Source organism: Stenella coeruleoalba, assembly GCF_951394435.1.
Source record: "Stenella coeruleoalba genome assembly, chromosome: 1".
NCBI classification, from domain to species: Eukaryota; Metazoa; Chordata; class Mammalia; order Artiodactyla; family Delphinidae; genus Stenella; species Stenella coeruleoalba.
The window spans coordinates 47,732,797-47,756,199 of NC_137169.1; the positions used below are offsets into that span (position 1 = coordinate 47,732,797).

The following is a 23,403-nucleotide window of genomic DNA, read 5'->3' on the forward strand; positions in this document are numbered from 1 at the left end:
ACATGGGCACCAGATGACTGTGTGAGAATGTTCACAGCAGCACTGATTATAATTGCTTGGCACAGGAAATAACCCCAATTTAACAACAGGATGAACAAAGAGTTATATTCACACAATAAAATACTATGCAGCAGTGGAAATGAACTATAGTTATATATAAAAACAAGGTGTTGAATGAAAAAAAAAAGAACTGAAAAGATTACATTCCATTCACACAAAGTTCAAACACAAGCAGCTCTAAGCCATATTGGCTAGCAATACATGTAAGTGGTAAAACTATCATGAAAGGAAGGAGGTGTTTAACATGGAAGTCAGGATGGTGTTATCTCCAAAGGGAGGGAGGAGTTGTAATTGTCAAGGGTCTTGGGGCGCTGGGCAGTGCTCTATCTAGTAACTTGGATGGGGGTGTTACTTTACAAGTTTCCTTTAAAGAGCACCTATGTTTTCTGCGTGCCTCCCTATGTAAGATGCGTGCTCCAACCCAGCCCCACCAAAATAACCAACAGTATCCACCATGTATCAGTCACAAGAAAGTGTTCTAGACCTGCAGGTCATTTCGTTGTTGTTTCATTTTGTTTTGCCTTGGCTGTGGAACTCTTTCTTCACGTATGATCACACATACAGGGATAAGCTTAGTAAGTACAGCAGGTGAAGGAGAGCTGCTCGGGATGCAGAAGGGGTCAGGATTGGAGCTCTGCTGACCAGCCTCTCTTTCCTACTCCACTCGCTGTGTCGATTCCCAACTCCCTTGTGTGGTCTCCAAATTCTCTGCTCCCAGACACCTGGTTCTACACACTGGCTTCAGCACTCACGTCCTGGTCTAACCCACCATGTGGACTCTGCTCCATGATCTGTGGCTTAGCCTGTCCGTCTAGTTTCCATCTCCCCCATTGTTTCAGGTAAGGACTAGCTGCCTCACCTGTCTCCCCCACTGCCTCCACCTGGCTCCTACCCCTCCAGCCTAGAGCATCCTTTCTCTAGCCAGGCCAACTCCTGGCCCCCAGAGAAAATTTTCATTGTTAGATTATTTTCTTGCCTGGAAACAACCTCAAGTTGCAATTCAAATGATCCCTGCCCTAGGAAGCCTGTCCTGACGCTCCAGAACGGGTTTGGTCCTTATCACTGCCTTGTCCTCGCTTCTTTGTTTGCCTAGTTCACGTGAGTACCATGAGGATAGGAAGACCATCTCATTCATTTCTGTATACCCAACACATAGGAGGCGCTAGGTAGATTTTTATTGAATGAATGATTCTTTTAATTGAAATGCCTTGGAACACCCAGTCTTTAGCTTAAAGAGCGACTGGCTCTGGGGTTCCAGAGAGGGAAGGATGATAAGCAGAGAAGTCACATGCCCTTGCTACTCACCTGTTATCTCATTGAGAATGCCTTTGCACTTGCCCACCGACACACCCAGCTTGACGTAGACCTCTTCTATGGCAGCGCCAAGTTTAAAATCATGTTTGGCGCAGGCCTGGACATCCTTAAGAGAATAATCTGAAGGAAGCAAGCAAAGAGGCTCATGACCTAGAAGGTAATTTGTCCTGTGCCTTTTCCTGTGATTGATTCCAGAGGCCTAACCCTTCCTGGAGGCCCACAGGGACTCAGGTGTAAATTAATGGGTGGCCAGCCTGATGGCAAGAAATGCAGGCAGCTCCTAGCACCAGGGTAGAGACCTCATTAGAGATCAGCATCGACGTCCCCTTTCAGCCTCTTCAAAGACTCTGAGGGTTTTTGCTGCTCTCCAAAGACAGGACATGCTCAGAGTCACTTTCTAAAAATGTGGCTCCTTATCAGACCTCTAGGGATGAATCCAGTGAGTAGAGGCTGCTGCAGGCTGTCCCCCTTCCCCTGACCCTTCCCACTCTACTCTTTGATATAGTAGAAAGAATTTGTTAATTGATTAGTTGAGTTAATGCTTACGAAGTGTCGGGTATGGTGCCTGGCAAAGAAAAGGAGCTGATTTCCCTTATTTCTTCTCCATTTTTGGACCATTGCCCATCTGTTCCTTTCTAATTCTCCCCAAGGCATCTTCCTATCCTGGGCTTGCTGAAGTCTTCGGTATGACTTGTAAACACCTTTCTGTAGCACTGTGAGGCCAGGGAAAGGAGAGGAGAACAGCTTTGGTACCTGGGATTGTCTAGAAATGTTGGTGCAGATCAGTTTTCCCCAAAGCATGTTCCTTGAAACATGAATTCCATGATGATATCTCTTATAATTCTTGTAACAGTAAGAATGACAAGAAACCGGGCTTTTGCAGTCAAGCCAGTGTGACAAATGTTGTATCAAAAGAGGTGGAGTGGTCACTTGACTTCAGCACACCTGTGAAACTCTAAAAGTGGGATCTATTATATGTTTATCCAAGTTGATCACAGAACCTTTCTGTAGGAAGCAATCTGAGGAACTATGAAAAGTGCTTTTGAAACCTCTGGTATGGAGGACAGATCTTGGCAAGACTGAGGCCACACTGATCCAGATTTACCTTGTACACCATGTGTCCTCTTGCAAGTACACGGAACCCGTAACCAAGCCCTGGCGCTGCCACTGTAAACTGTGTGACCTAGGGCAGGTCACTTAACCTGACAAATGCCATGTTGGAGAAAAGAATACTGGATTGGGAGGAAGAAGTCATACCTTGGACTTGAAGTTGATTGCAAGTGGGAAGACCTGTAATATCTGCACGGAGAATGGATTGTAGAAAGGGAATGGGAGCTGAGTATTAGTTTGGAGGCTCTGATAATAATCTGGAACATTGCTGCGCAAAGCGTGGTCTAGGGACCAACGGCACTGATATTACCTCAGAGCTGGTTAGAAATGCAGAATCTTGGGTCTCAACTCAAACTTACTGAACGAGAATCTACCTCCTACAAGATTTACAGATAATTCACATTCATATTAAATTTTGAGAAACACTGGTCTTGGCGGGAGCATAAGGTGGTAACAGTCAAGATAGAAAGAGGAGATAATTTGGGGGGTAGAGCTGATGGGACTTACTAATAGATTGGGAAGAAAGAAAAATAATCAAGGTTGACACCTAGGTTTTTGCCTTGAGCCACTGACTGAATGGTGGAACCATTCTGAGATGCGGATGACTGCAAAGAAACATATGCAAAAGTTCTCTTTGGGGCACGTTAAGTTTCTGATGGTCATTAGACATTCAGATGAAGATATCTCGGAGGCATTTCCACATGAGCTCTTGGGTGCACAGAAGAGATTCAGGATAGACATATGCATTGGGAATAATCTGCATGTTCAAGGCATTTAAAGCCAGGAGATTGGATGCTATTGTCTAGAGGGAGTTATGTAGAAAAGAGGACTGCCCAGAGAGAGGGCTGGCAAAGGAGGACCAACATCAACCAATTCAAAAAACGACGAGGGGGGCTTCCCTGGTGGCGCAGTGGTTGAGAGTCCGCCTGCCGATGCAGGGGACACGGGTTCGTGCCCCGGTCCGGGAAGATCCCACATGCTGTGGAGTGGCTGGGCCCGTGAGCCATGGCCGCTGAGCCTGCGCATCCAGAGCCTGTGCTCCGTAACGGGAGAGGCCACAGCAGTGAGAGGCCCGCGTACCGCAAAAAAAAAAAAAAAAAAGAGAAGAAACGACGAGGAATCTGTCAATGAAACTGTGAAAGTACAGCCAGGGAGGGATGAGGAAAACTCAGAGCATAGTTCATAACCCCTCCCCCAACAAGGAATAGGAGCCTCTCCCTGTTAACTCACACTTCCATGTGCCCCATCAGTAAAGCCATGGTCCTTGGGCAGCGTACCTGCTCTCTCCATGGCCTCTTTGTTCATGATGAGCGTGTATTCATAAATGCCCCCGAGCACGGCCTCTGTGATGTAGTGGGTCCCGAAATCACGAAAGAGATCTCTGTACTCCCCATAGCTGTACTCCAGGGGCAGCCGCTTGACTCTCTGAAGGAATTCGTAATGCAGCATGAGGTTCCTGGGTTTCAGCTTGTAACGCGCTACTTCAAGGTCAGAGCGTGCATGCAGAAATGCGCTTTTCTAAATGAAAGACCAACAAGGGAAAAGCAGACCTTTAAAGTCAGGAATCTGGAACAAGAAGATGAACTTTCCAAATACCATCCCATGTTCTTGGCCAGGAGTCATCACTCATGATTCCTTTAGGAGACTTGAGGGAAGATGGCCTCTTTGACAAGCCTTCATTTCTCAGAAATATTCTGATGTACTTTTCAGCTTGGAAGAGCTTGTTCTTGGCTCACTTCCTTACAGTAGCAAATAAGGACCAAGGAGAAAGGGAAGCAGAAGCAGACAAGGCAGGGAGCAGCAGGTGCCCGTGGACCACTGAGGGGAGACGGGGTTTGCGGACCTGCAAAGGCAACTTCTTGGTTGACGCTTTTTTTTTTTTTTTTTTTAAAGAGAAAGAAGGTTTATTCAGGGAGATACACACTCCACAGCCAGAGTGTGGGCCATCTTGGAAGGCGAGAGAGGCCAGTTGATGCTTTTTAAACTGTGAAGAAAAGGCACTCAGGAAAGAGTAGAAGTGGTGCTTTAGGAAGGCTGGACACCGTAGCACATGGCAACGGTCAGCAAACCTCAGCCTGCACTCAGGATCCGGTGCTTGGTTTTGTAAATCCAGTTTTTTGCAGTGCAGCCATGCCTACTTGTTTATGCGTTGTCTGTCCCTGCTGTCACCCTATGATGGCAGAGCTCAGCGGTTGCCACAGAGACCCTATGGCCCCGCAAAGCCTGAAATATTTACTCTCTGGCCCTTTACAGAAAAAGTTTCGTGACCCCTGGTGTGTGGGAAAGACTGAAACATGGTAATGCTAGATGAAGGTCAAGCATCCAGGAATGTTACTGTAACCCAAAGCGAGAGGTTCCTACACTGCAGCGAAGGCTGAGGAAAAGGTGAATGCGTGGGAAGTACACATTCTCCCCTCATCTTAAAACTCTCAGCCAGCTTGACCCGTCAGCTCTATAAGCCATGCCACCTCTGCTCCCTGCCCTGCTCTCCCCCACCCTAGTCCTGCCCCAGTGACTCATGACTCCCTTCTTCCCATCCTTCCAACCTAAGCAGTCACTAGGTGCTCTGTTCATGACTTTTCTAAATATTTTAGCCTTCTTCCTCTGCCTGGGTTATGATAAAAGCTTCCCCATTGATTTCCTTTCTCCCTCTGGCTGCCCTCAATGCTCCAGTCAGAGTTGACGTCCTAAAACTGTTATTACAATGCTCTTCTGGGCTTAAAACAAAACCCTGCGTTGGCTCTCTACTGCCTGCAGAATAAAAGCAACTCCCTTACTCTGAATGTAAGAACTTCACAATCTGTCCCCCAGTAGCCTCCTGGCTTCATCTTCTACAACCCTGAAGTTTTCCCCACCCTACCCCGCATACCTTACTATTCTCCACTGCCCACACCGTACCTCAGCATCCGTTTAACGTTTCACTCTTCCCCACATCTCTTTCATAATATAATTTTGCACATGTTGTTCCTTCTGCCAGAAATGCTCTTCCCTCCCTTTTCTGCCTGACACACACCGACTTATATTTTAAATCCCTGCTTACCTGTTGCTGCCTATGTGATGCCATCCCTGAATTTCCCTGACACACACTCCATCTCCCAGGATTGCCCTGCGTGTTGCTCCTATTTCCTTTGTAGTATAGACCATGCTATATTACAACTGATAGCAAAATCAGGACTAGGTTATCTGCAAACGTGTTTACCTCTCCTACTACACTGTGAGCTTGAAGGCAAGAATCGTGTTATATTTGTCTCTAGGTCCCAAGTGTCTAGTTTAGTGCCTAGCACGATGTAACCATTCTATAACTGGCTGTTTGAATCAGGGAGGTGGGAGGGAGGGAGGGAGAGAGAGAAGGTGCAAAGGATGGTACCCCTCTCTTTCTCTCCTAACAAGGCAAGGTCCTTTTAATCATCCTGTCCTTCATCACTATATTTTAGTCTTGAGCACCTACCGAGCGCCATCCTGGATCTAAAGATGAAAGAAACAGTCTCTGTCCCCAAGTTGTTCACAGCCAAGAAGATGAAGGAAAATAAGCAGAGACAGTTACAGTCTAGTTCACGTTTACGGCTCATTTTCTGCTGGTTAATATTTTGGCAGCAGAGAACTTTCTGAGCCCCTCACCACTCCCTTTTTCTCACATAAATCGCTGTAGACTTTTAATTTCCTCCACGCTCCTCTCAGATTAGTTTGCTACCACATCATGCTCATGTTGCAAACTCTCAGCGACCAGAGAATAAATGCACCTCGTTCACTCTGGAATCCAAGATTCTTCAAGTCCACCTGCCTGTCACCTTACTTCACACTCCAGTTGCTCCTCTTCCACTAAGTCATGGGCTTTGATCTTCACCTTATGGGCAACAGGGAGCAGCTGATACGATTAGATTAGTATCATAAAAACATTTTTCTGGAAGCACATAAATTTGAAGGGGCAAGTTGGAAGACAGGAGACCCATTAGGAGGGCTGAAGCCAGAGATGAAAGGGCCTGGGCTAGTGAAGATGTAATCAGAGTTTGATTAAGAAATACTGGATGGCCAAGACATGGAAACAACCTAAATGTCCATCGACAGACGAATGGATAGAGAAAATGTGGTATATATATACGATGGAATATTACTCAGCCATGAAAAGAATGAAATAACGCCATTTGCAGCAACACGGAGGCAACTAGAGATTATCATACTAAGTGAAGTAAGTCAGACAGAGAAAGACAAATACCATATGACATCACTTATATGTGGAATTTAAAATATGACACAAATGAATTTATCTATGAAACAGAAACAGACTCACAGACATAGAGAACAGACTTGTGGGTGCCAAGGCCAGGACAGGGGGAGGGATGGAGTGGGAGTTTGGGGTTAGCAGATGCAAACTATTATACATAGAATGGATAACCAACAAGGTCCTACCGTACAGCATAGGGAACTATATTCACAATGGAAAATAACACAAAAAGGAATGCATATATTTATGTATACCTGAACCACTTTTCTGTAGAGCAGAAGTTAACGCAACATTGTAAATCAACTATACTTTAATTTAAAAAAAAAAGAAGAAATACTGGAGAGTGAACCGAAAGGATTTGGTGGCCAACAAATGTGGGAATGAAGAGAAAAGAGAGCCAAATATGATTCTGACATTCCTAGCCTGGAAAGGCAGAAGGAAAAGAATGCTATTTAACACAGACAGCTTGGCGGGAAGCACTTGCTTTGGAGTGTCCATAAGGCATCTAAGTAGTGATAACCAGAGGAGTGGGTGGTGCGGGTCTGAGCTTCACAGAAAGGGGAGAAGCGGTGGTGAAGGCTCATGTTTGCCCTGGGAGAGGAGGGGGGTGAACAGAAGAGTCACCTGCAGCAGCTGTAGAGTAAGAAGGGAAGAGGGCCACAAATGAAAATAGAGAACAGGTGGGGCTATTAGAACCCAGGAAGGAAAGTAACTGATACGGACCAGAAAGCAAGCAGGAGAAACAGGCATGTGACCACAACAACACCCCCAAGAAGTTGGAGGTGACCCCAGAAGAGGTCTTGGGTGACAATCGGGAGAGGAACTTCATCTGAATATTTGGAACAGAAGTCAAATTGCTGGGAGTCGAAAAGTCTCCAGAGATGATTTAGTCTTGCAAAGCTATGTTCTTCAGCTTAATGAAAACCAAGGGAAAAGCTCATTAGAAAACGAGAGTACACAGAGAACTATATTCAATAACCTATGATAAACCATAATGGAAAAGAATATTAAAAAAAGAATGTCTTTATATGTATACATGAATCACTTTGCTGTACAGCAGAAATGAACACACTGTGAATCAATTATACTTCAATAAAAAAATTAAAACTGAGAAAATAACATTGTAAATCAACTATACTCCAATAAAATTAAAATAGTAAAAAAAGACAAAAACAAAACAATGCCATACTAAAAAAAAAAAAAAAAATGAAAGTAAATAATTATAGAAGGCCACCCCTGTCTGGCCTTTCTGAAAAGTAAGTTAATGTAAGGCCAAGGTATTTTTTGTGAAAAGCTTTTTAAGATAGCAAATATAATTGGCTGCCATTACTAGTAGCAATACAGACACATCTGTGGGCATGAAAATTCAAATGAATACATAGAAATGGAAGAGCACCCGAAGGGTACTTACCGTATGAGAGAATCGTTTGGTCCTGCTAATAAAACGTTTGCCGTTATCACTTGCACTGCTAATGCCAAGTTCAAATATCCCAAGTATTTTAAAACCAAAGCTGAAACTAGACTTGCTAATTGTTGTCCTTGTGACATTATGTTCAAAATCTGAGTATGATTCATATTCTGTCAGTGCAAATTCATATTTGCCTTGGGTCTGAAGGAAGAAAAAAGAAAACGTTCCTTATGTCATTTGACTTACATCAGTTCAATTCAAGTCAACAGATACCCACTGTACTCTTACTATGTTCCAGGTACTAGACTAAGTGCTCCGGACACAAAATACTCAGAGGCGCCCACATCTCCACCCCCAGGGCTCTTGATCCAGTAGGAGAAACAGATGTGTCCAAGCTGATACTCAGAGGTGGGTGCTTGAGTTGGACGTCAACTGACAGAAACGTAGGAGAACACTCTGGGCTGTAGGCAGAGACGTGGAGGTGGGCAAGGGCAGGGTGTGGTCCAGAAACTGTAGGGATGCTAGTGCAGTTGTATCAGAAGATACAAGAGTGAGGGGAAGACAAAGGTGCTATGAGAGGGTGTGCTGGCATCCAGACGCTGAGGCTCTCAATGACCTGTCAAAATGTGAGCTCAATACAAGAACGAGCCAACCGAGGAAGCAGCTGAGCATCAGGAAGCTCGTGACGGGATGGAAGCGCGGTTGGGTTGGAAGGGATGAATTTGGGGTCAGAGAGACAAGCCAATGCGGAGGCCGTAAGAGGAGCTCAGTGAAGAAAGGCAGTGCAGGGGCGATGCAGGGACAGGGCAACCAAGCGCCTTTGAGAACTTAGAGGAGCTGTTTGCTCGAAAATCTGTGCTCGTGGTGCTGTGCACAGGGAACTAAGGGCGCTGCCTCGGTGGCCTCCGAGTGACCAGCCCCAAAGCGTCTCCGCCCACACCCCACCGGCTTCTGGATACTTGTAGTTGCCATAACACCTCAGCTTCCGAGGAAGAAAAGCAGGTGTGATTCCGAGCGTGGCGGGGAGTAAGGCACCCAAGGTGGGAGGCACCATTTTCTCGTTGGGTAACCCTGGACATTGGCCTTAACCTCTCTGTGCCCCGGTTTCTTCATGTGTAAAATGGATATGATAACGGGTCCTTCATTGGGCTTGTTCTGAGGGTTGAGTTTATGTGGGTGAAACACTGTATAGCGCCTGGCACAGGGCTCAAAACACAGCTATGGAGAGAGGAAGCTCTATTTCCTGCCTGGGCCAGGAGCTGTCTTTACCAGGAGGATAAACGGCTACTCTGAGATCCTCCCTTGAAAGCAGAGGCCACAGGGATGGAGCTGGACACCACGGGGGAGGGTGTGTTTGTCCCAAGGCTCATTTTGTCTTTTTCAGCCAATAACTATGTGTGGGGAGGGGAACAGGAAAGGAGAGGGAGGAAGGGTAGCAGTCTAACCTCAGGACTGCACAATTTTAGACGTGAAAACTACCATCCACGTCATCCAGTCCAGCCCCTCCTTTTACAGAGGAGGAAACTGAGGTACAGAGAAGAGCAGGAACTTAGCCTAAAGAACAACTGGGACCTGTGACAGAGCCAGGCCTGGCACCCAAGTCTCTGCCTCAGTCTCAGGTGTGTGTGTCACACTGTAACACAGTCTATTCTAAACCCCACTTCCTGTGAGTTTGCTTTTAAGTCTGCTTGTTAATAACACAGGCTTATCTTGGTAGAGCATTTTATAACTTAAAAAAATGCTTAGAATAAAGCCTGGTTCTAATAGGCAAGGACTTGATAATAAGAGTTAACACTTCCCGTCATCTGGCTGTCTCTGGATGCTAGGATTCTTGCATGTCTGTCACGATGATTCTAGTATCACCTGGCATCTGAAACATCTATCTCTTTGCCACTCAATTGACTACATTTATTCAAACCACTGACTCATGATTCCAGTCACAAGGTTAAGTCGCTTGTGTCACTTCCTACCCCACTGACCGTTTGCTTTTCCATCACTGATATAATTCTCTGTCTGTAATGTCTATATAAACTCTGGAAGTCTAGGTAGGGTGTCCCAGCTGTCATACCAATGTTTATATGTGAAAGTCTGTGAAATTTTCCAAAGGCAAAATAAAGTATGGACCTTACAGTGTCTGTATTTGCTTTTGGTACAAATATGAAACTGAAGCTACCAGTTTTCTCTATCTATGGCTATAAATAAAAAACAAAAATAGCCTTTTTATCATCCCCCCCAAAAAAGAAGAGTTAGCGCTTCCTGAGACTCACCAATTAAACCAGGTATTGTGTGTGCTAAGCACTTACACTCACTAATCACCTCACTAATCCTCTGCGTGCAGGTAGAAGCTTTATAACTCCCATTTTAAAGACAGGAAAACGGAGGCGCAGAGCCTTTAAGATGATACAGATGGTAAGTTGCAAAGGCATCTGTGAGACTCCAAATCCTAAGCTATGCCCGTCTCTTCACGGGAGCTTTTGTTATTACCGTTAGTATGATTACGGCTACTACATCTCTGTACTGCCTTTACTATACATGGCATGTCAGCCTCACCACTGTGTCCAGAGGAAGGGACCACCCATTTTACGTATGAAGAATTGAAGCTCAGAGAGAAAAAGCGATGCGTCGGCGCTCGCCCAGCAGGCAGGCTGTAGGCCGGGTCTGGATCCATGCTACTGGCTGCTCTGCCAGTGTCCCTGCCATGGCCCTGTGGTGGCTTCCTGGCCGGCACACACCTGTGGGATGAAGTTTTCCACGTTGTATGGCTTCCGAAACCTCGTGTTGAGTATGTAATGGGGGGAGCAGGCACCGGCGTAATACCTGTGATCGAGAACTGGGCCCTCCAAGTTGTTTGTGAACAAATTTATCCTGCAGGGAAGGGGCGGAGAAGGGTAAGAGATGAGGGTGTAATCCCAACTGGTAGACCTACTAAAGGACAGCCAAATTCCTTGGTACGGCACTCAAGGCCCTCAATATCTGGATGAAACCAGCTTTCCGGCTTCATCTCTGGACACTCCCAGCCACAGTCACAAAGCCAGTCCCTTACTACTTGGGGGTGTTCTTCCTCCAGTCTGCTTTGCTCCTCTCCTGTGTAAGGGCTGTTCCCTGCGCCTAAATGCCCTTCCAGCCATTCACTGTTTTATCTCTCACTTATCTCTCAAGAATGGGTTCCGTCGTTGTCTGTCGTGGGCAGCCTTCACTGACACTTGTACCAAGCTGCGTGCATTAGAGGTCCTCATTAGACCCCGTGCTTGCCCCATTCATGCATTTATTGTTCTGCACCCACTGCAGGTGCCTTCTAAGAATGGTCTAGCATGGGAGGCGAGAACATGGACTCTGCAGCCAGATGCCTGGGGTCAAATTCCTGCTCTGCCATTTACGAGTTCTGTAACCTTGGGTACACCAGTTAACCTCTCTGTACCTCAGTCTCCTCATTCGTAAAATGGGAACAAAGAAAATCTTATCTCTTGGAGTGGTTGTGAGGATTACACGTGTCCATATTTGTTAAGTGCTTAGAACACTACTTGGTCTGTGATAAAGGCTTGTTATTATTTATGTGTCTGTTGTCTCCCCTAGATTCTGTGCTCCCTGGGGATGGTGGTTTTCTTCTTAATTTCTCTATGACCCCCATCACAAGACACTAAATTAATTCCCATTTACTGAGGGTCTAACTGGAAACAGACACAGTCACAGATGGCTCAGGGCATCACCTTACTCAATGTCCCTGAAGCCCTGGATGCCATTATGTCCATTTAGAAAGAATGAAAATACTGTCTCTAATTCGACATTCTTTCTCACCGCCTCCTAAGAAGCCTCCATTCCTGGAGGCTTGTTCTTGCCGACCATGCTAGACCATTCTTGGAAGTCTGCTTTGACTACTACCGACAGCCATTTTTTTGTTCAAAGGAGCTCTGTCTCCTTTTAGCTTCTGCCTGTTGGCCTGTTCTGCTCTACCAGAATTGTCTTAGGCTCTCCTGTGACAGAGTTTCTTGTAGCATAATAATGTATATTCTTTTTGTTGTGTGTGGTACGCGGGCCTCTCACTGTTTTGGCCTCTCCCGTTGCGGAGCACAGGCTCTGGACGCGCAGGCTCAGTGGCCATGGCTCACGGGCCCAGCTGATCCGCGGCATGTGGGATCCTCCCGGACCAGGGCACGAACCCACGCCCCCTGCATCGGCAGGCAGACTCCCAACCACCGCGCCACCAGAGAAGCCCCATTTATTTTTTTTAATACTGTAATAATCAATTACACATACTGGCTCACTGAATCCATAATAATTATTATTATTACCCATTTAACAGATGAGGAAAGTGAGGCACAGAGAGGGCAACCGAACTGCCCAGCAGCTGGCAGGGCCAGGACTCAAAGTCTGAGTGTCTTAAGTCAAGAGCAGAGTCTGCTTTCTTCCCACCACACGCATGCCTGCTGCCTCTTGTGTATTAGTTTATCACCACGGCATTAGCTCATGCATCCCTCACAGATTGGAAAGAAGGGTATTACTAACTTCCGTCTACAAATGGCAAAACTAAGGCGCCGCACAGACAAGTGCCTCAGCCAGGGTCCTGTGGCCTGTGAGCCGTATTTCTGCCCCTCCTGCAGGGTCCAGTCAGCCTCTGCTACTGGCTCTCAATGTCCACTCTGTCACCCTCTTTGCCGTGTGACTCCTGAGAACTCTCTTAACTTTCCAGGCCTCAGTTTCCTTATTGAGGAGATGGGACTTATAATCACTAGTTTCTAAGGAGGTCCTGAGAGGAGGTTTTCCCCACCTGAGTCGTCTGTATCTCTAATGACAACCTTTCAGGATGGAGGTCTGACGTTCATTTAGGAAGAGGGAGAACCCCATCCAGGGCCACTCTGCTCCCCACACTGCGTCACACACGCTGATTTGTGAGGCGTCTGAAGGGAGGCCCTCCTCTTCCCCTGGAGGCTGAGAGGCTGCAGTGCTCAGCAGGAGAGGAGGGTGGGCACCAGGGCAGTCTGGTCCCTTCTGACCCCTCACCTCCCCAGAGGATTTAACCAACTCAGAGGCCCCCAGATTGGCTGCACACAGAGTGGCTGCAGAGCCGCGCTGGAAATGCGCTCCTTCACTGGCTAATTACTTAGCACCTTCTCCTCTGGGCCAGCCCGATGAGAAACAGATAAACCTCCCTCGCAGCTGTCAAGGGGATTCAAAGGTAATCCTTCCCACTAGCTATCTATTTTACCTTTGGTAGTGTATATATGTCCATGCCACTCTCTCGCTTTGTCACAGCTCACCCTTCCCACTCCCTGTATCCTCAAGTCCATTCTCTAGTAGGTCTGTGTCTTTATTCCTGTCCCACCTCTACTTTGTTATAAAGCAGAAACTAACACACCATTGTAAAGCAATTATACTCCAATAAAGATGTAAAAAAAAAAAAAAAGAAAGGTAATGCTTAGAAAGTACCTAACACAGTCACAGAGCAGGTGTCAAATAACCCTTCCCCCAGCCCTCGCGTGGAGCCTCCGCGGCCCCAACACACAGCTCTGCCCTCAATGCTCCCTCCCTGCAGCTGCGTAGGTCCATCTCTCTGTGGGATGTGCTCCCGGAGGCCCTGGGTCTGTCCTCAGGGAGCAGCCGCAAACATCCGCGTACACCCCTGCCTTTCTCAGAAAGGAAAACGGAGCCACTCTGTTTACAGGTCCATCCCTGGTTCTTCTCCAGAATCACATTTAACTGTGTGCCCTTCCAGCTCTACAACAGAAGGCGGTAACTTACCCACTGGCCAGGCTGCCAATGGCCCAGTATTGGTCCATTTCCTGCTGACATTTTTTATAAATCCTTCTACAGTTCCCCTCATCTGACTGGTCTCCACAGTCGTTGTCCCCGTTACAAAGAAGTCTGCGGTTTACACACCTCCCTGGAATGCAGAAAGGGGGTTACTCACGGTCCGAGGCCAGTAAGATGGGGGGGGGACTCACATGGTTTGAGACCCACTGTGGGCCGGACACTTTGCTGTGCCTTTAATGCTCTATTTGCATTAGTCCTCATGTATCGGGGTGGGTGGGTAATGGAATCCACAGTTTAACCCCCCAAAGAAGCCAGTGTTATATTTCTGAAAGTACTTGAGGGCAGATCCACTAGGCAGGGGTCGAGTGGCCAGACAGGAAGGAAGGCTGGACTCCTCTGCTTGGCACTGGTGAGAGGTGGTGGGTTCGGTGGGCCCTATAATAGTACTAGTCGTGGGACCTTCCAAATGTTACCTGACCCCACCCCCCCGCCTCAATGTACTCATCTGTAAAATAGGGACTCCATCGTACCTACCCCCTAGGGTTGCTGGGGATTTAAATGAATGAAACAGTACTGGCTCATGGTAAGTGCTGGATAAGTGTTGTTATTACTATTATTAGTGTTTTGATGGCCCAAATGCACATTGCTGGTAAGTACTGGCAGGAGGATTGGAACCTATAGCTTTCTTATCACAAACTCTCCCCACTAAACCACACTGCCTTCAACACCAGAGCCATTCGGACTACTTTTATTTTTTTTTGCGGTGCGAGGGCCTCTCACTGTTGTGGCCTCTCCCGTTGCGGAGCACAGGCTCCGGACGCGCAGGCTCAGCGGCCATGGCTCACGGGCCCAGCCGCTCCGCGGCATGTGGGATCCTCCCGGACCGGGGCACGAACACGTGTCCCCTGCATCGGCAGGCGGACTCTCAACCACTGCGCCACCAGGGAAGCGCCGGACTACTTTTAGATGATAAAATTATTTGGACTGTATGTTTAAAATTATTTGCTTCCTTGAAACTCTTTTCCCCATTGACTTGACTTCCTTTCTTATTTGTATATTCTTGTGGGATAAAGCCCATAAGACAGGTAACCTTTTTTCCTCAGATGTGTCTGGTCATTTTTAACCAATGTTTTGGGGTATTAAAGGCAGAAGAGTAACAATCTGGTTTTCATATGTTCCTTACAAGGCATTTAAACTAAAGCCTGCCCAAATAACCATTGTGGCTTTGGTCAGAATCATGGAACACCGGTCATAATTAGTCCATGGACACCCTGTAAATGTCTTTCAGATTTATTGGATGGAGTTTCGCCTTTGCAATAAGCCCTAGAAATTGCTCTAATTCTTTCTGAGAAGATCCCTAAGCACAGTCCACATGGTTACAGAGAAGGTAGAGAGTTGCAACTCCCATCTAGATAATTTGGGTCAAAACACTCTGATTTTTGCTGGAGCCTTGGAGAAACAGAGAGGCATACGTTTGCCTGAATGAGCCAGAGGAATGAATTGAAAAGACAAGTGTTTACTTAGCTCTTCCACTGATGATTACTCATTTGTGCGCGCCTTCCTCCCTTCCTTCCCTCTGTCTGCCCGTTCATCTGTCTTTTCTTTCTTTCCCTTGCTTCCTTTAATCGAAAATGTTTTATGACTATCTCACGGGTTAAGGGTTATGCTGTACTTGGTGATACAGAAGTGCAGGGACCATCTCACCAAAGAGCTTTCAGAGATGAATGATGCTACCCACCCTACCCACGTGGGTCCTCGTCACACGAGCAAAGGTGCGTAGGAAGAGGGCTGTTGCAGGTGGCTTTGCTACATTGCATTTAGCCTCAAACCTCTGAGAAAGCCAGCAGAACTCAGGGTCTGCAAAGGGCTTTCACATCCATTGTGTCACTTGATGTTTATGGCAAACTTGTAAGGTATTAACATCACTTCTGGTTTTCTGTTTAGAGAACCAACAAGTGAGGAGGTTAAGTGATTTCTCTAAATTACAAAGTCAAAGTAAGATTTAACTCGGGAGCTCTTACTCTAGCACACATAATTTTGGCATCCATAATGTCAGTGAATGTAATTTGAATTCCCCGATTCCTAATTGTACCTCCTCCACTTACCTGCTATATGATCTTGCGTGAGTAACTTCTCCAAGTCTCAATTTCTCAATTTGTAAAATGGGGGTAATATTAACACCTACAGGGTAGGGTTGTTTTTATGAAATAATACGCGTAAAAAGAGGTCAAGGAGGCCTCCTGACCTGACACAGGACCGTGATCTTGAGCACCAGGCAACGGCCAGTCCTCCCACCATCATGTGCCATTGGCTCACTTGATAGCTTTCCCCTCCCGCTCCTGCGTCCCTTTATACCTGTCTGCGCACACACAAAGCCTTCACAGCGCACTTGACTTCTGCATGGCCTGTTGGAAACACAGTCTTCAACTTCCTTGTCAGAGAAGGTGCACGGTTCCCCATGGAACTGAGAGGGCTGGAGCAAGTAGGCATGTCTGTACTGTAGCAGAGAGGAGCAAGGTGAACCAAGGGCAGAGCCTTGGAGACCTGGGGAGCTAAGGGGTACACTTAGGGATCTATGTTGCCATTGGCTGGTTGTCTATTTCAAATAGACTGGGAGCCCTCTGAGGGCAGGGACCTTATCTTCAGTTTCTGCATCCACAGTGATCAGTAAAGATTTGCTAAATGTGGGGAAAGCGTGGGCTTTGGACTCAAAGGTATAAGTGCCTTGATGCAGCCAGTTCAGTCCTTCAGCTTGATTAATCCAATGGGTTGATTCAAGTATTCTCATTTACTAAGTAGCTTATAACACAAAAGCATGCACTTTGGAGCCACTGACTCTGATACTTTTTAGTTATGTGATATCAGGTAAGCTACTTAAGCACTGTGATCTCAATTTACTCATCTATAAAATGGGGATAATGAATTACCTAAATATACAGTTATGGAGTTTCAATTATATGTGTGAGATATATATGAAACCTCATGTTGTCTGGTACACAGGAGGCACTCAATTGCTTGTGCTCATTTTTCTTTTTAATTATTAATAATTTTTAGCGGTCAATGTTTCTCTATCTCTAGATTGTTTATTCCAGAAATATGGATTGGATTTCCAAACTTTTGATTGAGCCACCCAATGTGAGGTGCTACTTATGCTTGTTTGGTTTTGATCATAATCGTGCCCTCTGGGCTGCCCTCGAGGAGGCTGCAGATGGTGGTGGTGGTGATGATGGTCAACACCAGGCAGTGACAACACAGTGCGACGGGTGCCACGAGAGGGGCAGTACTGAGCGCTCTGTAAACGCAGAGGGGGATCCGCAGTGCAGCCTTAGGAGACAGTGAAGCGACACCTAAGCTAAGCCCCAGAGGGTGAGTAGACACGTCAGGCAAACACGGAGAGCTGGCTGAGGAGGAGAGAGAAGGGCGATCTGCGTGGAGGGAACTGCTGTGCCAAAGCTGAGAGACTAGACAGTATGCACCTTGTTCCAGGAAACAAGAAGAAATCCATCACAGCTGGAGTGAAGAGTGAAGGAGGGAGAGAGGCAAGAGATGGAGGGAGACGTAGCCAGGAGCAGGTGAGGCAGGGCCTCCCAGGCCTCAGGAAGGCTGGATTTAGTACTTCATTATGGGGAAATGAGAAACCACTGCAGAGGAAGGAAATGATCAGATTTGGGTGGCATCCAAATGGTAGTCAAGATTTTGGTACCAACAAAGGGGGCAAAGCAGGACAGCAGCCCCTTTACAGACTGACATGTTAAGCAGCCACACTTATCACGTGCATGGTATCTGGAAATCTAGAAAAGAAACACAGACAAGCATCCACCCATGGTCCTTTGCTTTCCCAGAGTCTTTCTTCCTGGAAGGCAGAGGCTAGCAGGACAGGGATAAGGTCTGCAAAGAAGATGCCAGAAGACTAGCCCCAGGCACCAGAGACAAAATGGGTTTGAGGAGTGTGGAGATGACGGAGGAAAGACATCTCCCAATTCCAGTCGAAAGGTTTTGATGAACTCCCAGCCACTGACCCGGCAGACAGCAGTGATGTACACTGAGGGACCACGTGTGGCAAAGTCTGAGTGCAGAGCTCTGTCTGGCTGAGTGCGTGGATGGATGGACGGCTCATGCTGGGTCTTCCTGGTTTACGGTGCAGATGAAGCAATTATCCAGATAACTGGATCAATGTTGATCACATCAGCAATAATGCCTACTTTGGGAACTGAATAAGCCTGCAGGGCTCTCCATATTGATCCAGTTAAGCGTGCAATTGTCCTGGGCCTACTTCCACAGCCTCTTTAGAGTCCTAGCCCATGGCTGGCTCAGTTTCCCAAGGAGCCGGGGAAATGAGAACCGTTCCCTTTTCTCTGACACATCCTGTTCTTAGAGCTGGCTCCTGGGTCCGCCCTCCTGTGACGACGAAGATCGAAGAACAAATACTGCAGAGACTGTGTGTTTTGACTGGTAGAATGCTAGACAAGGAGGCCAGTTGCCTGAGTTCAAGGTCTGTTTTTGCTACTGGGTGAACGCAAGAAATCACTTACCTGCTCTGGGTCTCTATCTATCTGCCTAACAGAAAGTGTAACAATTATCCTCCCTTCCTTATAGAGATGTCAAGAAATATGATGAGATCAAACAACACATGTTTATGGAGCACCTCTTACATGCCAGACATTGGCCTATACACTGAAGATACAGTATTGAATACGTTTTTAAGCGCTCATCATTTAATGGAAAGACCAATGATAACAGAAAAGTAAATGATAAGTGTTAGGATACAGGAGGAATAAGGAGCTATTGTAGTTCATAAAAGGGTATCTATCTAAGGGCAAGGGGGGCTGAGAAGTCAGGGAAAGCTTCTCAAAAGAGGCGGCCGCTAAGCAGTTTCAAATCATGAGTAGGTGTTAGCTGGTGAAGGAGGGGGGAAGGTCACTCCAGCCTAAGAAAGCGGCGTGAATAAGGGAACAGACAGAGTGTGAAATGTGCAGGAAAATACACGTGTTCTGTGTGCTGGCATGGGGGCTGTTCTATGGAGACGTAGGCCCGGACTAAGGCATGGGGGGCCTTGAACACCATGAGTCTGGACTTGATCCTAAGGGCCATGCAGAGACTTTGGACGTCCAAGCTGGGGACAGACTGGCCAGACTTTCATTTTCAATAGCTCCCCTGGCTGCACCATGAAAGATGGATTGAAAGAGCAAGGTTGGAGGTAGGAAGTCTAATTAAGAAGCTGCTAATGGGAGCAAGGACAGATATGCTTGGAAAAAATCTGAAAGATCAAAGAAAGGATCTGACTGCTCCTTGGAAACTCAGAGGAATAAAATCCATTAATTAAATCAGCCAACATTTACCCAGGTCCCACTATGATGCAGGCGCTGTCAGTAATGCCTCAGACGATCTTGCTGAGGATTAGGGCTCCTGGAAGTTCAGAGGTCTCCCAAGGCCTGGGTACCTACCCTTTTCTTCTGACAAGGATCACACGTGGTCCAGGAGGACCAGCTGGACAGTTCGCAATCAATAAGCATTGAGGTGACATCCACACTCCGCGTCTGTCTAGTCCTGGCGAGGCTCTCGTTGACTGCATTTGACTCAAGAGAGGGTGGCCTTTCACCCCTAAAAGGTCATCATAGAGAAGAGAGTCAAGTATCAGAAGGGAATTAAATATACCTCCAACCACCTGTCTGTCCATTCAATAAATATATATTTGCTCATTTGTGCAAGGCTATTCCTTTATCAGTCAAGTAGAGGTTAATTCACTCAACAAGTGTTTTGGAACCCCCAGTTACTGCCTGACATTACGGCTAGCTAGGGTCAGAAGAGTGCTGAACTCTGATCAGCAGACAGTCCATCAGGAGCTGGATGATCTTGGTCTGGTTTTTCAACCTCTGTGAGCGGCCCTTTTCTCACCTATATGATATAATGAGAGAATCATACCTAGCTCATTAGGCTATTTGTAGGATTAAATAAGAAAGTATATGTGAAAGCACTTTATCAACTCTAAAGTGCTTTAGATATGCAGGGATTACAACCACAGCTAGATGTATGACCTCAAGCAATACCCTCCCCATCTTGGGGCCTCTGTTTTATACCCTGGAAAATGAGAAGTTTGGACGAGGTGGTCTTTAAGTTGCCCTCTCACATTAAGAGTCTACGAAATTTGGTCTGAGAACAAACCATGTTCAGGATACCATGCTAAAGAGGATACAGAGAATTATAAGACACAGGTTGTTCCTTCTGGAACTCACAGTTTCGCTTAGGATAGGAGAAGAGAAACATGCCTCACGCCTTAGCTCTTCCGGACTTTATCCGGTAGGCAAGGTTTTTAAGCATGCAGGCTCCACGGTCAGAGCTGAGCTTTAGGACATCACTGTGGCTGCAGAATGGAGGCTGGGTGGAGGTGGGAAGAGCCCTGAGGCAGGAAATGCAGGTAGGAGGCTCGAGCAGTGGTACCAATGAGTGATGTGAGGCTGCACCATTGCAGCATCCAGGGGAGACAGAATGGGGAAGACAGACTTACTAGAGATTCTCGGGGGAATGGATAGAGTGATGGGTAATAGGATGGGGGTGTGGGTTAGAGAGAGGAACAGGTTTAGGTTGATGCTGGTTTCTAGTTTGAGTGGATGGGTGAGTGGGGAACTCGGGAGCAAAGGAATCTGTCGAGGATGATGGAGTTGGGACAAGCGGAGTTCCAGGTGTCTGTGGAACACCTACGTAGAGTCATTTGATAAATAGTCCCTACATAGTTTTGGAACTCAGGAGAGGGGTTTGTACTAGGGATACAGATCTGATCGTGAAAAGCTTTGGGAGAGGATAAGACTGTTCTTGAGAGACGCCGGCCAAGGACAAGACCGTGGGAAACAAGCACAACCAGCAGACAAGGAGAGACTGGTTTCTGCCAGGCCAGGGCGAGGACAGTACATAGGGGTGGGTAGGGGATGGGGTGAGGCCAGTGGGGCGGGGGGATGGGAGAGGCAGATGGTGTCACATCTGCAGAGCCGTCAAGCAATACGAGATCTGAAATCTGTCTAGAAGATAAGGCAACACTTTTTGTTGAGTTCCTGGCAGTCTTGGGACATCGAATAAAAGAGGGAATGAACGGGCCTGTTATTTAATCTGCCTAGGCCTCTGGTTTCCCCATGTGTAATACGATGGGTATAGTATGGTTTCTCTTTTGCTTCCATCTGAAAGAATGTATAACACTGCAAGATTCTTTGTAATTTGCGTTTCTTTTCAAGGTAAAAAGGGACAAGAGAAGAGAAAGAGAATTAAGATTTGCTGAGCGCCCAGGACGTGTCAGATCCTGCCTGAGATGTTTCACCCATGCCATCTCATCTAATCCTGACAGCAATGCTAGAAGGCAGCGACCTTCCAGAGAGATGAGGGAAATGGCCGAGAGCCATGCAGCTGGTATGTGGTCATGCTGGGGTCTGAGCTGAGGTCTGCTCAACTCTAGTCTCTGTTAGGTCCATTTCTCTATGCTGCCCGTAGGGGAAGCAGGCCAGCATCCACTCTGCCAGTCCCCTGCATCTCCATGCAAGGTCTCTTGCATCCCTGTGTCCAAGATTCATTCATTACAGAGCATCACATAGTTTCCACTGTCTCGAAATTTTAACATATCACTCCAGACAAGGTCATTAACATACATTCTCACTTGGCAACAGTCCTAAAAAAGAGGATGATATTAACTACAGTGAAATGTATCTCCACGACCACCCCAGAGATCAGCAAAAATCAATTGCCTAGTAAAGCTGGATCTTTAATGAAAGGTCAAAGACTAGCGGGAACCACAGGTGTAGAGTCTTTAAAATGGTTACTCGAGGCAGGATGCTGCCCAGCGGCTGGGGGCTTCAGAACGTGCTCTTATCTACTAATCTGCCAGGTTTGACAAAACAATATGGTCTGTGATTTGTCTTCTCCTAAGTACGAATTTGACAGCTCTGCAGGGTATCCTCTTTCTGTTGCCCCTAAGAAATAGTTACATTGTGTTTTTAGCAACTTTCCACCCAATTCAGGCCACAGGGGAGACTGAGTAGATAAATAATGTGCACGCTTGCCATTAAGAGTCACAATTATTCTCCCCTCTGAGATGTGAAAGCCTGTTAATGGGCAAGATGATCACTTACAGAAGGAACTTGGTAAAAAGTGGTAACAACCACCAGATCTCTTTTCATTATGGAGGTGGCAATACAATGACGTGATCAGCTGAATAAACAGCATGTTTGTAAATTACATTGGATAAATGTGTGTGGTTTATTAGTACTATAAAATGCAAATCGGAAAGCAAGGCTAGCATTAAATTGCATCTTTAATTCCTGGGACTAGCATGGACCCAACAGAGGACAGGGGCAGTCAGGACCTCTGTGTATGGTTATTATAACATGTGCCTTCACGCTGTGAATTTACAGAGATGAACCAGATGGACGTTCTGACCAACTGCCTTGACTTCTGTCATTCAAAATCCTCTGTGTATTTTTAATGTTGAAAAATTAAACATGCCCAGAGAAGTACAGAAAACAAAATAATAAATACCCAGGTAGTCACAAAACAGGATTGGCAATTGTTAACATTTTGGTACACTTCCTTCAAGTCTTTTTTTTTTTACATAAAAAATAACCTTATAAATTTGACGTCTGTGGTTTACACCAGCTCCAGTTCACTTTCCTCTCTTCTTCAGAGGATACTACTGTCATGAATTTGCTGTACATCCTTCCAGTTTTTTAAATGTTTACATACATACAGACACAACACACAGCGTTGCTTTTGTGAGCTGCACTCATACTGGACATAGTATTCTATAACTTGCTTTTGTCAATCAACATTGTATTTCTGGCCTATCCATGTTGATTCATAAAGAGGTCTTGTTTCTTTCTTTTATCTACATGTTCCATCATAAGACATACACTGCATTCAACTTATTCTTTCTGAAGGATGTTTGTATATTTTTTTCATGTTTTGCAATTGCAAACAACGCTACAGCAAACACCCTTCTACAAGTCCTTGGAACGTATCCTCTACATAAGGACTGGCAAGGAGGTACCTGCCATTCCTCGGGGTGCATGGAATGCAGCTGCCAGCAGGAGGACATATTTCACTTGGTTCCTGTCTCCTACTCTCTTTCTAACAGGGGTCTCTGATCAAAATAAAGACGGACCCATCACGTACGGCAGGATTAGGTCAGCAGTAAATTGCGAGCCATAAGCTTACATAGACAGGGTGCATCAATACGTTTTGGCTTTCTGTAGAAACGCCCTGACACAACAACTTTCTTGTCACACACAATTTGTTAGGCAGCTGCATCCTTTGCAAATAGCATCCTTCCTCTTTGCTGGAAGGGGCAGCTTCTGGGTGGTGGATTTTCAATTTCTCTTCTCTGTGCCATTTGCTATTGTAGAAATGAAATTTTAAGCAAACTCTCAAGGCAACAAATGTGTGGTCCAGAGATAGAGAAATGGCCTGGGAGTCCAGAAAGTCAGATCCACAATGCAGGTGGAGAAGAGATAATGCATTAGCAAGAGGCAGAAAGATACAGGGGCTCTGGAACCAGAAAAAAAAC

The 23,403-nt window shown here is 46.3% G+C and overlaps 1 protein-coding gene across 1 annotated transcript in view; it reads right to left on the reverse strand.

Annotated features, from left to right (window-relative positions):
- Window positions 1–23,403, reverse strand: part of C8B (complement C8 beta chain) — a 51,154-nt gene that overhangs the window by 14,875 nt on the left and 12,876 nt on the right. Inside the window, exons 3-9 of the mRNA XM_079904112.1 lie at window positions 19,307–19,463; window positions 16,218–16,359; window positions 13,851–13,992; window positions 10,847–10,979; window positions 8,118–8,315; window positions 3,762–4,002; window positions 1,366–1,494 (exon numbers count right to left, since the gene is read on the reverse strand). Coding sequence (XP_079760238.1) covers window positions 1,366–1,494; window positions 3,762–4,002; window positions 8,118–8,315; window positions 10,847–10,979; window positions 13,851–13,992; window positions 16,218–16,359; window positions 19,307–19,463 — 1,142 coding nt within the window. The remainder of the gene's footprint in view (window positions 1–1,365; window positions 1,495–3,761; window positions 4,003–8,117; window positions 8,316–10,846; window positions 10,980–13,850; window positions 13,993–16,217; window positions 16,360–19,306; window positions 19,464–23,403) is intronic.